At 40.3% G+C, this 16,793-nt stretch overlaps 1 protein-coding gene across 1 annotated transcript; it reads left to right on the top strand.

Annotated features, from left to right (window-relative positions):
- The first annotated feature begins 60 nt into the window (after nucleotides 1–60).
- On the top strand, nucleotides 61–16,299 carry SLC15A3 (solute carrier family 15 member 3). Its single transcript, XM_087714915.1, has 8 exons — nucleotides 61–769; nucleotides 3,049–3,347; nucleotides 5,356–5,518; nucleotides 10,245–10,355; nucleotides 11,811–11,979; nucleotides 15,163–15,321; nucleotides 15,538–15,696; nucleotides 15,968–16,299. Exons 1-8 carry the CDS (start codon nucleotides 203–205, stop codon nucleotides 16,090–16,092), a joined length of 1,752 nt encoding a protein of 583 aa, XP_087571041.1. The 5' UTR covers nucleotides 61–202; the 3' UTR covers nucleotides 16,093–16,299.
- The last annotated feature ends 494 nt before the right edge of the window (nucleotides 16,300–16,793 follow it).

Here is a 16,793-nt window from a genome sequence, read left to right as displayed (position 1 = left end):
TGTTTCCTTTCAGGGAAATGAGTGCTCATGTGATGCTTATGTTGGAGGGGAGAAATTGGGAAGTGAATGCAGCACTCAAAGGCTTTGTAGAAGAGAAGAGATCAGGAATTAAAAGCCAGCATAGAAAGATCCAGAGAGAAATGGCAAAGAAATAAGATCCACAGAGAAGCAAAAACAAGGATTCTGAGATTGGACCTCCACCATGGCCTCTCGGCAAAGTGAAGAGGAGTGCAATCCCCTGTTACAGCAGAAAGGAGCCCAACTGAATGGACCAGCCACGTCTCTCTTTGAGGGCAGAAAGGCTGCCTGCCTGGCTGTGTTGCTGGTGGAGATCCTGGAGCGGGCAGCTTTCTTTGGTATCGTCTCTAACCTTGTCTTGTACCTCAACAGCAGCACCTTTAACTGGGGTGGCTCCCAGGCTTCTCAGGCAGTTTTGATCTTCATAGGTGCCTCCTACCTGCTCTCGCCCATTGGGGGCTGGCTCGCCGATGCTTGCCTAGGCTGCTATTGGACTATTGTCTTCAGTTTCCTGCTCTACCTTGTCTCAGCATGCCTGTTGCCCACTGTGGCCTCTCAGGAGGGGCGCCTCTGGTTGTGTGGAGAGATGCCATCCTACCCAATGCAGCCTTTGTGCCAGGGTGACATGTCAGAGTGTAAACAAACACTGCCAAGTCCATACTGCGCCCCTCTCCTGTACACTGGCCTGCTGATCCTGGCCTTTGGCATTAGCTCCGTCAAAGCCAATCTCATTCCATTTGGTGCCGATCAGGTAAGAGATCATCTCTTGGATCTATTCTTTATTTATTTCAAGGCAAGCAATTTGGAATTATTATTAAATTCGTCATTGGATTGCTGGGATGGTTCTATCCCAATAAGCCTCAGGGTTTTGCCTTAAAAAACATATTTTAATGTAATGTAATATCTTCTATTGCTTTGCCTTTACTGATTTCATATAGCTGTGCTGCATTTTTTGATACACGTTTTCTAAATGATTGCCATCTAAAGCAAGTTCAGAGAAGGAAGACTATAGGAAGACACAATACTATTTTGGTTTAATTAGCCCAGGGCTGTCCAAACTTGGGAACTTTAAGACTTGTGGACTTCAACTCCCAGAATTCCCCAGCCAGCCATGCTAGTTGGGGAATTCTGGGAGTTGAAGTTCACAAGCCTAAAAGTTCCCAAGTTTGGACATCCCTGAATTAGCCAAAGATAGAGAAGGCCTCTGAAAATGAAAGAAATTGTACCAGGGATTGAAAAGGCAAGCCTTGGTGGCTGGCAAAGCTCTGAGGGATAAAAGAGTTTTAGAACTGAAGACTGTTAGCAATGATACTCTCCTCCCCATCAAAACGATATCTAGGCCAGTTAGTTAAAGTAGCAGCAGACTTAATGCAGAAGTGAGAGTGATTAACAGCCTTGGAGGAATGCTGGAGATCATATGACCCCAAAAAATATATTTAGAGTGGGGGGAAGAAGAGCACCCAGTAAACCTCCTGTAAAACAATGGGGAAACAATTATCTTAATCAGTGGTCAACCTGCTGTGTGGTAGCAGGGACAACCGTTAAGCGGGATGATAGGGTTTTTTTTTCCTTTGAAAATCAGAAGTCCTATAGCACTTCTGTAATGCTTATTATTCATTGTTTCTGGAAATCCTGAACTTATTCATTTATTTCTCTTTTTCAATTCACAAGAGTCTTTCCCCACTATTTAATTAAAGCGGTGGCCTTATGTTGTCAAGCAATGCATCAATCTCTATCCCGCCTCTGAGTCACATCCAAATGGTGTGTTTCCCAATTGACACAAACCAACATTACAGCAAAATGACAATGCATGTATAAATGACACCATGAAAGGATCTCCCTGGTTGCATTCTGAGATCTGACAGAAGTATATAGGTCATAGGATTTGTGTCAGAAGGACACACATTTTGTTACTTGTCCCCCTTGTAGTTTCTACGGATGCCTGTGCGGTTGATCACTGCTGACAGTCATGCTTTGTTCCTGTTCCTTTCAAATCATCACTGGGGAAAATATCCACCCATCAGAGCACAGCAGCAGGAACAGGAGAGACCTGGGGTGGCTAAGCAGACTAGAACAACTATACTTCCTTTACTCTAAATAAAATGTTGGTGGTCTGCTCTTTTGTCCTCTGTCTTGCTGGAAGCTGAGGGAGAAGCTGGTGTCAAATCAGAACGGAAGATGGGGAGCTGACTGCTCTAAAAGGAACTCGGGGAAACAAAATGTTAATGGAGAGGACTATCTCTGGATGTGGAAGATGCCCAGTGACCACAGAGGGTGTGCCTCTGCTTCCCAGCATGCCTCTGATAAGATCCACAATAGCTGACTATGTGTGGCAAGGCATGACAGATTTTGTACCCCTTGGGATAAATGTTGGGAGGGGAGGGATGCTGCTTTAAGACCAGTATATCTAATAAAGTTTTAAAGTTGTTTCATGCACAACCTGTAGACAATATGAAGGCAATATCATGCAAACAAACATGTGTTGTGTAAAGTACAAGCAAGGCTAAGGGCCTGTTTTCAATGCCACTTATTACCTCCACAGCTGGAAGAGCAGTGCCATTTGCAAAAGGAAAGTTTTAATACCTTCCCACCATTCCTTCTCTTGCCCCCAGTCAACAATTATCTTTTCCTTTATCAAACGTGGGCTTCCATACTTTTCCAAATGCAAGGAGCTGCTGTTTTTTGTACAATGCAATACAGACTCATTTCCTTTCCCAGGGGATAAAACATGAGAGAGGTTTACTCATATTCTTATTTTCTTTTTTAGCAGTGGTGCTCTCTAGAGCCATTCTGTACATGCCAATAATTTGACAAAAATTGCTATATTATATAAATGTTTACTAATCTAGACATGCTTTATATCTGGATGCAAGAAGGAAGGGAGGGGCGGAGCAGGGAGGGGAGAAGAGGGGAGAAATAAAGAAAAAAACAACTAACTGGACAATTATTGCTGGGCTTAGCATATTAAGGACTAATTCAGGAGAATCAAGCCCCATTCTTTTCTCTCTCTATTTTTTTTTTTCATTACAGGTGACAGACCGTGGCCAGGAAGCTACCCGACGTTTCTTCAACTGGTTCTACTGGAGCATTAACATTGGGGCTGTGCTTTCGCTGCTGGTGATTGCCTTCATCCAACAGAATGTGGACTTCCTGATTGGCTATGCCATTCCTGCTGTCTGCCTGGCCCTGGCCCTTGTAATCTTTCTTCTGGCTGCCCCCATCTTTGTCACAAAGCCAGCTGCTGGCAGTCGAGTCTGCACCATGTTGTATTTGGCTCTCCAGAACAGCTGTTGTGGCAAAGCAATGCAGAAGGTGACCATAAAAATCAGGTAAGGCAGACAGAAGCTTCATTGCACAACAAGGTGCCTTATGGCTCTTTAAACCTGTAACTCTCCCTGCAAGGGATCAACAGGCAAATAATTGCTTGGACTTGGGTGCATGTCCAGGAGAGGGAAATTGTAGAACTCTGAGTAAGTACAGACTTTATATTTTTATGGCGCAGATGACATATCCAAGGAACTCCTTGTGGATTGTCATCAAAAAAAGACAGGATGTAATCTAATCCAAATACTAGTGGACTTTGCTTTCTGCTTGCAGAGCATTTTTTTTAAAATCCAAACATACATGAGGAAGCATTGTAAAATGGCAATCCCTAACTGCAGCTTGAAAAAATGTAGCCCATTTTACCAGCTTAAGGTACATCTCACTTCATCCTGCAGCTGGACCATATTGTCCTAAAGTGATGAACTCTTAATTTCTTTTATCTTTTAATTTGCTTATATGGATGAATGAAACGCCACAATTAAATCATGGGCGGAGAGAGAGATCTGTTGTATTATTATTTGGATTTGATGATTAGAAATTGTATAAGAAGAGGCATCAAATAAGGGGGAGGAAATCTACAAATAATGTTAGGACAATGTTTCCTGACCTTGGCAATGTTAAGATATGTGGACTTCAACTCCCAGAATTCTGGGAGTTGAAGTCCACATATCTTGAGGTTGCTAAGGTTGGGAAACATTGCATTAGCAGAAGTAGTGCAGACTCCTCTCTCACCAGGCACATAAGAAGCTGCATTCCATTACTAGGCCTTGTGTACTGCCAAAGGCAATAATATTTTGGGGTGAGGCAGTCAGAGGTTGTTTTGTCAGGTCCCAATGAATAAATCCAGACAATGCATTTACAGCTTGGCATTCTGCATGATCCAGGCAAATTGTGGTTTACTCAACAAACTGGCTAAACTTTATACCATAACTCAATGTCTGAGGGCTGAGTCGGAGCAGTGGTCCATCCAGCTCAGGAAAAACATTACCTGTTATAACTGGTGGCTCCTTTACTAGAATTTTAGATTTTCCCCAGCCGTGACCAGAATCGCTAGATGAAACTTTTGCATTCAAATCATGAACCAAATTACTGAGCAATGTCCTTCCCCTGTGAGGTTTCTTTGACAGCGTGAACAGTAGGAAGAGAATTGCTCCCTTCGCTAACAAGGTTTAAGCACTTATTTATAAGATCTAATTGCCTTTCCTGCAGGAGCCCCTAGCAGTGTACCAAGTTCTTCCTTCTCCCATTTCCCCACACAACAGTGACCCTTTGGGGTAGATTTAGCTAAGGAAAAGTGTTTCCATCACTAGGAATTGAATTTGGATCTCCCCAGTGCCAGTCCAATTTATTATCACTGTGTTGGCCTCACTAGATAAACCAGATCAGGAAATCAGCTCCACAGGCAGGCTGATTGCAATGTATCTTTTCCTTCTTCCTTTTTTTAAATAATTCAGTGAACTAGGGAGGTGTCTGCCTAAGCCACTTCTGAATATTTTCTCATTATTCACGATAAGATTTCAATTCCCTTTGCCTGGGCAATCAATTCTACTGCTAGTCCTCAATTTATGACTATAATTGAGCCAACAATTTCAATTGTAAGTTACAAACTTTTTTGTGGGGATCATTAAGCAAATACAGCAGACGTTAAACAAACGTTAGCCAAACATTGGAAATACATCTTGGTTTCTGGCCAAAATGTTGTAAATTTCAGTCACTTGGCCACAGGATGCTGCAAACAGCTATAAATGCAGGCTGGTTGCCAAGCACCCAAGATGTCATCCTATGACCAGGTGGGAGGCTCGGACATTGGAACTTCAAATCCGGGTTGTAAGTAGGTTTTGGGGGGGAAGGGGGGGTCTATTGTAACTTGAAATAATCTGTTCCCTGTCTGGTGCCCTCCAGTGATCAGACAACAGCTTCCAGATGACTGGGATATGTGATCTGACCCATCTAGGAGCTGGCTCTCCATTTTGTGGGAGACCCAACATCTTCCTCCCTCCCTTTTCTTTACAGGGCAAGGAATCCCCTGCTGGAAGCAGACAGACCCAATCCCCTTTCAAGGGAAAGCAACCAGCCTATGGGGTCATCCAATGAACACGCCTCCAACCTCCACGTAATGGCAAAGATCCTGCCAGTTCTGCTGACTCTCGTTCCCTATTGGATGGTTTATTTTCAGGTAGCCACCTTACAGGGCCTTCCTTTTGTCATATGGGAAGATCTCCTGACTGATGGGCAATAATGCCAGCAGCAGAAGGAAGCATAGGGGCTTGTGGTGTTCTGGGAGGGAGTATTTAGCTGGGAATCTGAGCAGGATGCCAGTTTCAATTTGCATTTTAATAGTAAGCACTTACTTAATATTTATTTAGGGATTTACATTCCATCTTTCCCCACTATCAATTGTACATTAAGATTAAACAGTAATAGCATAAAAATAAACTTGTTAAAACGAAAGACGTGCAAGGACGGCAGCAAAAATCCAGCATCAGAAGAAGCCTTTTACTGTAACGGTTTAAGGGAGTTGCCTAGCAACAAAATTACCTCCCCAAAAATGGCCAACAAGCAGCTTCTTTGGGCAAGCCTTCCCTGATTGCAGGGCCATTTAGAAATGTTCTTTCCTCACCATTTGCAAGTTTCACCCCAGGGGATCTCCCGAGAAGGCTCTTGATGATGATTTCAGTGAAAAAGGAAATTCAAACAGATGCATTTTTCTTCTTTGCAGGTTAATGCAATTGTTAGAAGATTCTGTGCCTCAGAAAAGAGGTAGCACCTTCAAAAATGTTAAAATCCCTTTTTAGTAGACAGTTTAGATACATTTGTATCCCCCCCCTCAAAAAAAGTCCTTTCAACCTTAGAGATGTGTACGTAAAAATACAAACTGCTGTCTTATTAACTGGTTCATAGGTATGGAGCACTTCAACATCTGCTGCAACGGGTTGGTGGGGTAACCTGGCAGATGGCTATAACTATTGTTCCAAGCAAATTTTATACTAAACATAACATTCTGCTGGCTCAAGGACTGGTGGATATCACTTCAGCATGCTGACTGGCTGTGCCCCAGGGCAGGCTTTGGGGTAAACAAGGCTCTGAGGACTGGAATTGGTTTGCCCTTATTAAGTGTGGAATTTTGTGCAGGCTGGGTGTGCCCCTTCCTTCATTGATCCAGTCAGACCTTCAGCGTCCGCTGCAGGAACAGTTTGGAGGGTTTTGGAAAGGATAATGTTCCCCACTTGGAAGATGTGTGTTCTAATGTTAGGTTGTGTCCAGTGGTTCAGAAAACGGGTTTTCATATTTCCAGGAGATGCCGAAGACTGAAACTGATATTGTGGTTCCCCAAAAATAAGACCTATCCCAAAAACAAGACCTAGCTTGATTTTTAAATGTGCGCCCAATATAAGCCTACCCCCAAAATAAGTCTTACTTAAGACCCCACCCACTCCAGCGTGCATGGGATAGTGTGAGTGCTAGGGTGGCGATGGTGGGGTAGGGCTGCCCTACCGCTACTTACCTTCAGACAGTTGCAGCCAGGCCTTTCATGTATCAGCGAAATGGAGGCTGGAGGGGGGGAGGTGCCATGCGCATCAATCTGGAGTCCATTTCTTGCCTGCAGAATCCTTTCCTGGAGGCCTCTGACAGCAAAATGGAGGCCGGGGGCTCCTGTGAGATGACTTAGTGGAAGACATCCCTTCCAAAATAAGACCTGGTGCCTTTTTTGGTGCCATCTATATAACTGTGTGTCTGTGTGTCTGTGTGTCTGTGTGTCTGTGTGTCTGTGTGTCTGTGTGTGTGTATGATCAGGTCATGGTATCTTAAATGAAAAAGATGTGCTTCATCACCAGCCTTCATTCCTCCTTATGCACTTTTTCCATGCCATGCATTTCTTTGTATTGTCAATTTCAGTAATGCTCTGGTGAAGGACAATTAACATTGTAATTTTGGGGTGGCAGCTTGTATATACAATGTAAATCCTAGGGTGGTTACTGCTTTCTGTAGATTGCACATTCATGGCAATTCAACTTTGATCTTTGAAATGTTGTCTAGAGAGATGGGGGCGGGGAGCAAGAGAATCTTTTAGACATGCAGAAAAAAGATTTCAGCTGATGCCAGGAAAAGAAGTTTCCCTCTGTATGTTTTTTTTTCTATCATTGCTCATTCAATTTCACAAAAGAACACTTCCTTTAGAAATTCTTTCAAAGGAAATAAAAAAGCATTGTAATGAAACGTTCATAGGTGTGGCGGGATATTCTTGCCCCTTAGGGAATTAGTTATAAGAGAGTCAACCAAAATGTAATTATTTGATTGTACACACTTTCTTCTGGATATTTGAAGAAAGGGTTGCCATGCTTCGATTGTGTGATACTGTTGGCATTAAGAGGATTCCTATACTAAGAAGTGAAAACATAATTTTTTATTCTTTAAAAAAAAACAATAAATCATCCACCTAATATTTATGTCCTTACATTGGATGTAGAACCCTGGAAGGTTAATTTGGGACAGATTTTTTCTGTATAGAAAAACAACCTTCATATCTGCAAATTTATTTATTTACTTGATATAACCATTATTTTACTTAATCTTCAGAGAGAATCCTGCACACTATCTAGCCCTGTGATGGTGAACCTATGGCATGTGTGCCAGAAATGACATGCAGGGCCATCTCTCCGGGCACACTAGCCATCACCTGTTGTTCTTCCGGGTTCTGGTGCGTCTGCTCTCCCAGTTTCTGGCACATGCATGCACACCGGCCAGCTGGTCTTCGCACGCACATGTGTGCCAGAAGCCAGAGGACCAGGTGGCCAGTTTGCATGCATGTGCCGGAAACAGAAAGAGCTGCTCTTCCAGTTTCTAGCATGTGTGCCCATTCCCTCCCGTTTCCACATTTGGTGCCGAAAAGGTTCACCAACACTGACTTAGCCTGATCATGCTGAACATGAAAATAGCTTGGTTCTCTTCACCAGATAAATTCTGCCCAATTGTTAGCAGGAAGACAGATTCCACTAAGCTTCAGTCCAGGTGCAATTCAATTTAAACCCACTGAATAAATAGTAAGCAGATTCACCTCAATACTATCAACCTGCCAGGTTTTAGGCAGTCTAAATCGTCGTGAAAGGTTGGTTAGAGAAAAAGAGAAGCCTGCCATTTTCATTTCTCCCCTGATGCCTGTTTGCTATTATAGCACAGCAATAAAATTGATAAATGATTGCAATAAACTGAATGAAATGTGCACTTAAAAAAAACAAAAAAATCTGTTTTTTTCTATAGTCTTTATTTTTAAAGAATTGTAAATCCTTGTTATGCAATGAATTTCATTTGCCAAGAAAATCTAGAAGCAATTATTCTAGAGAGATACATGAATGAAGAAAAGAAGAAGATGGCAAAACTGCCTTGGATTATCCTTAAGCATTTTCTCCCCTTATTTTGGCAATAGGGTTCAACAGAAAGGAGAAAGGAGAGCTGTAGGGACAGTGTGCTCAACTATATGGGTTGAAAAGGTCACCTCTTAAGTAGCTTTTGATTGCAAATGATGTGTCCTGAAAATAGTTAGTTGCTCATTGTGAATGATTGAGTGCTTCCTGCTGAGTAAGCAGAGACTGTTGCAGAAACTGTAGAAAGAATATAAGGCAGCCAGGATAGATGTGAGTGAGCGAGCAATGAGTTTGTTGAAATGCAACTCTGTGTAAGGAAAGGGCAGAAAAAGAAGAAAGCTACGGCAACAGCAATAAACCAAAATAAGAAATGACTGCATACTTTAGATTTCAGCATATTTTAGCAAACATAAGTATGTTTTCTTGATAGACGAAGCTCATCAGAAGAGGCAATCAGGATGAATAAGAATTCCTAGAAATAGAAATACTAAAAGTGCAATCACAACCGTTCCAAAATGAAGAAAATGTGGTGGGGAGGGGGAGGCGGCGTGGGGGGGGGGGGAATGCCAGCAGAATATATATATTCTGCAGATGATATAGGAAGTAGATGGGATGACTGATATTCTAAAAGACAAAATTCAAATTATCTTGATATAGTAGAAAAATGGACCAACAGCCATTTGGGTCTCATGGTTAAGTTGCTAACCTACAAACTGGGAGAGTGTGAGATCTACTCCCACTTTAGGCATGAAAAGCTGATTGGGTGACTTTAGGCCAGTCACTGACTCTCAACTTAACTCGCAGGGTTATTGTGGGGAAAACAGGAGAAGGAAGGAATATTAGATATGTTTGCCACCTTGAGTTATTTATAAATAATAAATTTGGAATGCAAATCAAACAAATATAAAGTTCTTCATTTAGGAAAAACAAATTAAATGAGACAACCTGTGTGTTAATCATCTATATGTAATCATAACATTCATATCTGTGAAAGTTGCTTAAATGGAACAGCAATTCATCCAAATATCAAGGCAAGAGAGTTCATTTTCACAAGATGTGTTCACGCAGAAAATTAGCAACCATTAGTCAGGGATACTTTCATACCTTTCCTATACTGACTAGGGGTGGGGTGGGGTGGGGGAGGAGTTGATCATCTAAACTGTACTTTCCAGCTCATCCTATGTCATAATTGCCATATCTAATTACCTATGTTATGACAGGACACTGGCATTACCATGTAATAAGACTCACTGTTCCATGAAGATGGATAGGGTCCTCTGTTAAGGATATAGGATAAGAACATTAATTTCCCCCCAAATAGGTGCCTTTCTAATATTTTAAGCTTCAGTTCCAATTGTCTCCAGCCACCATAACCAATGGACATATTAGTTTAGCTAAGAGAATATGGAAATTGGTTTGACATATCTCAGGCTTGCCAGGTTTAGTGCATGTTATTTTACTATAGGAAAGCTCCATATAGAAAAACATTTAGGTTTTGTATTTATTTCTTTAACAACATCATTTTGTATTTTATTTTAGATGCAGTCAACCTACTACTTGCAGGGTCTCCATCTCTCCATCCCCAACTTCTTTCAAAATAGTCATATGAATAACAGTGCACTCTCAGCAACCATAGATACTATATATATGGTAAGCTATGGGGTAGATGAACCAATTGGTTTGGGTTGTTATGTTCTAAGAAACTTGGCTTTCCTTCAGTCATTCAAAAGCATGTTGGCTCTCTCAAATCATAATAAAAGTCCCTCTAATGGAGAAGCTCTAAGTGTCCCACAGCTCACATAAAGGGCCACCATCAAATATTGACGTGTTAAGAAATAAATAGCTCTGTTGGGTAGAAGAAAAGTGATCATTTGTGGAATGAAGGTGTGTGAAACAGATCCTTTCAATTGTCCCCTTCTCCAAGAACCCAAGTCCAATCCTTAGTTTTGTAAGCAGGAAATCTCCTGACCAACTGCATATATCATAGTTAGTTAAGATCATAGGCCTTGGTTACCATAGATGGAAGAGAAACAGTTCTATTTTCTATCAAGCCACAAGTTGGCTATGGCAGAGAAATTACTGAAACATTAGAAGAGTGCGTGTATAAGTAGGAGAGTGAGGATTCTAACAAACTAATGTTGATTATTTCATTTTTTTCCTCAAAGAGATCTGTTATTTCAGGATGAAAATTAATTGGTTTTTCTTTCAATTTGTACTTCCATCACCATGAATTTAAATCTAGCTTGTAAATATATTTGAGTGGGGTTAAGAGGCTTCTACTACAATTCATCTGAACCCTGAAGCAACAGTTGCACATTATTGCCAAGAACCTGCGGAATGCCATCTTGAACCATTCCCACATCCAAAATCATACTACCCTCTCCCCTAAAAACTAAAAAAGTGGGGGAAGGATTCCGCACATATGTGATGCAGCACACCTAATTTGAATCACTGGATCATTCACCACACATCTTTCCCTGCTCCAGCTAACAGATGTGACTGCCCCAGTTTATAGAATGGTCTTGCTAAAGGCTGATTCACATGACGGAGAAATAGGATTTTCTGCTGAAATCTGTTAAAATGTTTGGATGAAAGTCCAAGAGTAATCAAGATTAGCTTTTTGCTTATTGCAAATCACTTTCAGTAAGAACAGTGTGCTGAAAGCTTCTTGCCTGTATATAATCAATCCAGGAGAGTTAAAAGGAGTAAAATATGATTTCAGGTGTTCTTTATTTGCCTGGAGGAGAAACAATTCACAAGCCTGGACAAGAACACTGAGAATGTGTGCTAGCTGAGGGGATTTGACATTAAAACAATCAGCGCCGTGGTACATCAGTGGTATTCAATTTACAACTCCATCCACATCTCCTAGCACTTTTGTATCACTTCTAGTAGCCATTCCTGATGCTTTTAGTACTAGGGGACTTGAAAGATATAAACAGTTGCACGAATATTGGAAGCATCTGTGAAACTGCATAAATCTATAAATATTACAATTTAGTTTTGTTCATTGACTCTTTAGAGATTAAAAAACAGCCTTTTTGTGTAATGGAAAAGAACTCAATCCGAATAATATTTGCATTCTTTTCCTCAATCTCTCTTCAGTTTCCAGATGCCTGGCTCCTTCTAGCCAATGTAGTGGTTCTGTTGATCCTCATTCCATTGAAGGACCGGGTAATAGACCCATTCCTAGCAAAGAAGAAGCTGTTGCCATCAGCACTGAGGAGAATGGCCCTGGGCATGATCTTTGGCCTTGGCTCAGTCCTATTAGCAGGTAAGCACTTCATTTGTAAGCTTTTACTAACCCCACATTCCTTACCCCTAAAGCAGGGGAGGCTAAAATGCTTTGGTCATGACCTGGTTTGCTGCGATACTTAGATATATGGTATGGGTTTCTCCCATGATTGTCCAGTTTTAGGTTGATATACATATATGATATACATATATTTGTTAATAATCATACATTTGTTAATATGGTTTTGGGAAGATGAATAAAGCTTTAATCTGCTAATGTAACATTGAATTATGCACTGAAAAAGTTAAAAGTACTATGGAAGTTAGGATTTCAATCAGCAGTAAATGTATGAAGAAATGAATTTATTAGGTATTGGATACTGTAAAGAAATTATGTTATGATGAAAAAGCACCAGCAAGAGGTCCCCACAGGATCAGATATTTTGTTTCAAAATGAGCTATAAAAAGAGTTTTCAGAGGAAGAAACGGCAGACTGAAGATGGCGCCACAAAAAACTGGGACAATGGCTGCCACAGGTAACAAAGAGTCAATGAGTAAACCAACTCTTCAGAACCTCTCTGGATAAGGAGAGGATGGGACATCATCCACATTCACTCTGAATAGTTGCTCCTTACAAAAAGACCACAAGACAGTAGTCCCCAGGAGATTTTGAGAACTGAAAGACAACGAGGATAGTCATCCTGCTTGTAAATGGGATCTTTGCCCTTTAAAGGACACTAGGCTCATGATTTTTCTTTTCTAATCACTTTTTAAATTTAATTAATTGTAATTATGAAGAGTCCTTCCCAAAGGAAATAGATTTGTTTGGACTTTTAGTAAGACATAATAAAGATAAGCAATTTTAAAAATTAGACACTAGAGGGAACTAAAGATTTTTGTTAAAGAAGAAAAATACACAAACCAGCTAATTAATTGGGTCTTATAAAATGATACAAAACATTAAAACACTGAAAATACTGATGGACACTTTTGAAAAATGGAACCAGAAGTTAATATCAACAATGTCAATAATAATGTTTGCTTCTATGGATAGATTGTGTCCAAAAGATGTTATGGAAGTAATGGTAGATATGGAATAAGTTGTATTGAAAGGCAGAGATGGCATCAAAAGTGGTTTTACCAATGACAGACTACGAAAGTGACATGGAAAACAATGTCTCACTGGATATACAAAAGAAACTAGTTAATGATATGATACAAATTCATCTATTTCTGAATTAGCTTTCTATTTCTATCGACATAAACGAAAGATGGGCTAATATTATTCTATGTGGTCAAAGTTTAATGCAATGCTAAAAAAAACACCCCTCTGATTTCCTCGTTTCTTCCTTTCCTCTTTTTTGTGTTTTATTTCTTTTTCTTCTTCTTGCTTTCTTCTTTTTATATTAGAGTAAACAAAGCTTTAAAAATTTATTTCTCTTTACTGCTAAATGGAATGTTGGCTACCTTCGCTTCTGTACCTCAAAAGAAGGCAACGCAAACCATTTCTGCATTGTATGAAAATGCTACTCATGTAATTGTTGACACTGTTGCCCCAATTTGGTTTACTGTAATCAGCTCTACACCTCCTTGAAAAATACAGCAGCCTGTGGAATAACAAATCAAAATTACTGTAATCAGCTAACATCTCTCTTACGATTACTGCACTAGTTACCAGTAGCTTTTGGTGCAATTCTAAGTGCTATTTTTGACCTATAAACCCTTGTAATGCTTGGCACCAGGATACATACGTACATGATTCCTTTTCTCTATAGAAGCAGCTAGCTCATCCAGCACTATCAACATCTTTTAATGCATCCTAATTTTACAAGTTCACAAATCCACAAGCTTGTGGACAGTTGCAACTCCCATATTATGGAATAATCTTTCTCTGAAAATTAGGCTACTTCCTTCATTCCTTCCAGAACAAAGCAGTCCTGAGATTTGTACAGGGAATAGTCATCATGATGCACTTATATTGTTGTAGATCTTCTTTTACCTTGATTTTTAATCTTTTTTGAGGTATCATGTATAATGTAAGGAGTTAGTTTTTTATGTCTGGCAGTATAAAAATGTAGTCAATTAATCAAGTAGTTAATAGGTGCCTGACTCAAGGGAAACAATGCCTTCAATCTGTACGGTACTGTCTGTGCCTCAGTGATAAAAAAATCTTGATCATTAATGTTTAAGCCAACATAGTTACATACTCTCCGGGGACTGAATGTTCAAGTGCCTGGCATCCCAACCTGTCCCTGATGACATAGCTGTTCCGAGGATGTTTCAGTCATCTCCTTGAACCCCATCAATCTCTTACCAAGTCTACATCTTTCACCCTTGCCAAACATACCGGTAATCTGTTCTTTATGTGCTTTATGTGGGTGATGTGGACAAAGCAGCGTCTTGGTTTCCAGTTAAAATTTCGAGTAGTCTGTCTTGATATTGTTCTGAAAAGTTGTTAGTTGTTCTGCAGTTTGGACACTTGAGAAAGTGAAAGAAAACAGATACTTTCACATTGTAGCTTTGGAAATGGTTATTAATTGTACCATAGACCAGTAGTGCAATTCAGCTGGTTGTATCTGGTTTGGGTGAACTGGTACCGGGGGGCGGTGAGAAGTTCCGCCTACCCGCAAAACAGTTCATTAAAAAGGAAATGATTTTTAAACCACGGTATCTTAAATGGGCCAATTTAAAGACTCCAGAGGGAATGGAATTTGGGGAAGTTGTGACTGCTTTAGTGTTGCTGGCTGCTGATGCACTGCTGGGCTACTTCTGAGGTCACATGATCTTCATTTTCAAAGTTCTATTAATAGTTTTCCAGCAAGTCTCACAATCCCTTCCTCCCTCCCCCACCCATCAGTAGTTACTTATCTGCCTGTGAAGAAGGAAAGGAAAAGGGAGGGAAGGGAGATTTCCAATGCTCCCTGCCAGATTAGTACATGGAAACTCAAAAGGGGAAGCAAGCTAACAGGATGTCGGAAGATGCTTCTGCTTTTTGTCCACCCTTGTTCATCGTATTTCTGTTTAGGGTAAAGAAATATCTCTGAAAAAAAATCCAATGGGACATGGGTTGTCTAGTAAGTATTTTTATACCTATAGTAAATATTTTATACCTAACATAACAAAGATATGACACCTATTTTCTGATTTTTAAAAATCTGCCTCATCTATGAGAATGCTCTTCACAGTATCTTATTCTGGGTCCAAATGCTTTTCTCCAATCTAGGTTTCCTGGAAACTAAGCGGCTGCAATATGTGAACAACAACCAGACAATCACGCAACGAATTGGGAAAGATGAATACTCTGCAGCCCCACTCTCCATTTTCTGGCAAATCCCTCAATATTTACTCATTGGAATCAGTGAAATCTTTGCCAGCATTCCGGGTAAGCCAGAGAACAAGGCTTTATTAACCCTATTGTTCCTATATCAGCATTAAACCAGAATTTCCTGATCCGAATGTAGTGCAGCTAGTTGCACATCAAAGATGAAAAAGCACAATATTCTCATCATGACCTCAGGAGCCTTGAACTATCCTTCAAACCTACTTTCAATGTGCTCCTCTAGGTTGCTAATCCTTTGAATTCTTTCTGTTTTTCCAGGGCTGGAATTTGCCTATTCTGAAGCTCCCAGAAGCATGCAAGGAGCAATCATGGGTCTTTTCTTCTTCATTTCTGGAGTTGGATCTCTTTTAGGATCTGGCCTCCTGAGTTTACTCTCCCTGCCAACCAGTGGTTGGATGCACTGCCCAGAAGATTTTGGTGAGCATCTGTCATACACTTTAGTCCCTCCCTCCACTAAGGAGAATGGAGAAGCCATTCAAAGAGTTTTCATTGTTCTCCAGCAAAGCCAAATATCTTAAGGTCAGGGCTGGTAGACTGGAGGAGACATAGAGAAAATTATTTAAAAACATGTTGTCAAAAGACTGTTCTACAAAAAGGATTCGTGGACCTGTGAAGGCTGCAGAATGCAAGAAGACATCCTTCTGCAGCTATATACTAAAGACTCTCTTGCTCTCTCTTTCTTGTCTAGGAAACATCAACAAATGTCGGATGGATTATTATTTCTTCCTCCTAGGTGGGATTCAGGCGATAACATGCATCCTCTTTATGTTCATCTCCGTCCGCTATGAACGTCAACAGCGACCCACCAGCTGAGAGAACAATTTTGATCACATTTTGCAAGAAGGCACACATGCTTTTCATCATGAGGTTCAATGCTATGGCTGTTGCAGAAAGTTAACCAATTCAAATGTCGTGAAGGCTGTATTAATGAAAATTGTAATGAATGAAATTAATGAAAGTAATCCAGATTACCAACAACAGCAGCTAATCAGGGTACTAAGAAATACAGTTCTTATTTGAGGTTTTCCAGAAACTCAATATGAACAATGGAGTTATGGGAAGATTGACGCTAAGATATTAACTACTGAATGTAAGTTAAACAGATCATGTCTTGATCCATCGAAATGGTTCTTGCCCCTCTTAGTACTTACCATCTTACCATCTCCTTTGAGCTGAACCATTTTTTGGGGAGACAAAATTATTGTATGTACCTGTACATAGACATTCATGTAATTTGGAGATCTGAAAGTCATCAGAAGCTTCTGATACTTTCCAGCCAAATATCAGTGTTGCAAATGTAGATTTCATGGGGATCACAATTATGGAATAAAACCTTGTATTTATAGCTTGTAAAGTAATAGGAAGATACCAGAAGTTTCCTTTTCAGCAACCTACCCAAGTCTTAAAAATGCATATTACCAGTCGCATTTATTTCTTTAAATAAATAATGCATTGTCCTTTATCTGTGGACATGCAAATCTTTGCTTCCAAATATTGTTGGATAATACTGAAGA

The sequence above is a fragment of the Thamnophis sirtalis genome, unplaced genomic scaffold (assembly GCF_051295495.1).
Source record: "Thamnophis sirtalis isolate CommonGarterSnake01/CBP01778 unplaced genomic scaffold, rThaSir2_p1.2 scaffold_1, whole genome shotgun sequence".
Taxonomy (NCBI): domain Eukaryota; kingdom Metazoa; phylum Chordata; class Lepidosauria; order Squamata; family Natricidae; genus Thamnophis; species Thamnophis sirtalis.
Note: the sequence above shows the minus strand (reverse complement) of the source record. Positions and strands in the feature narration are given on the sequence as shown.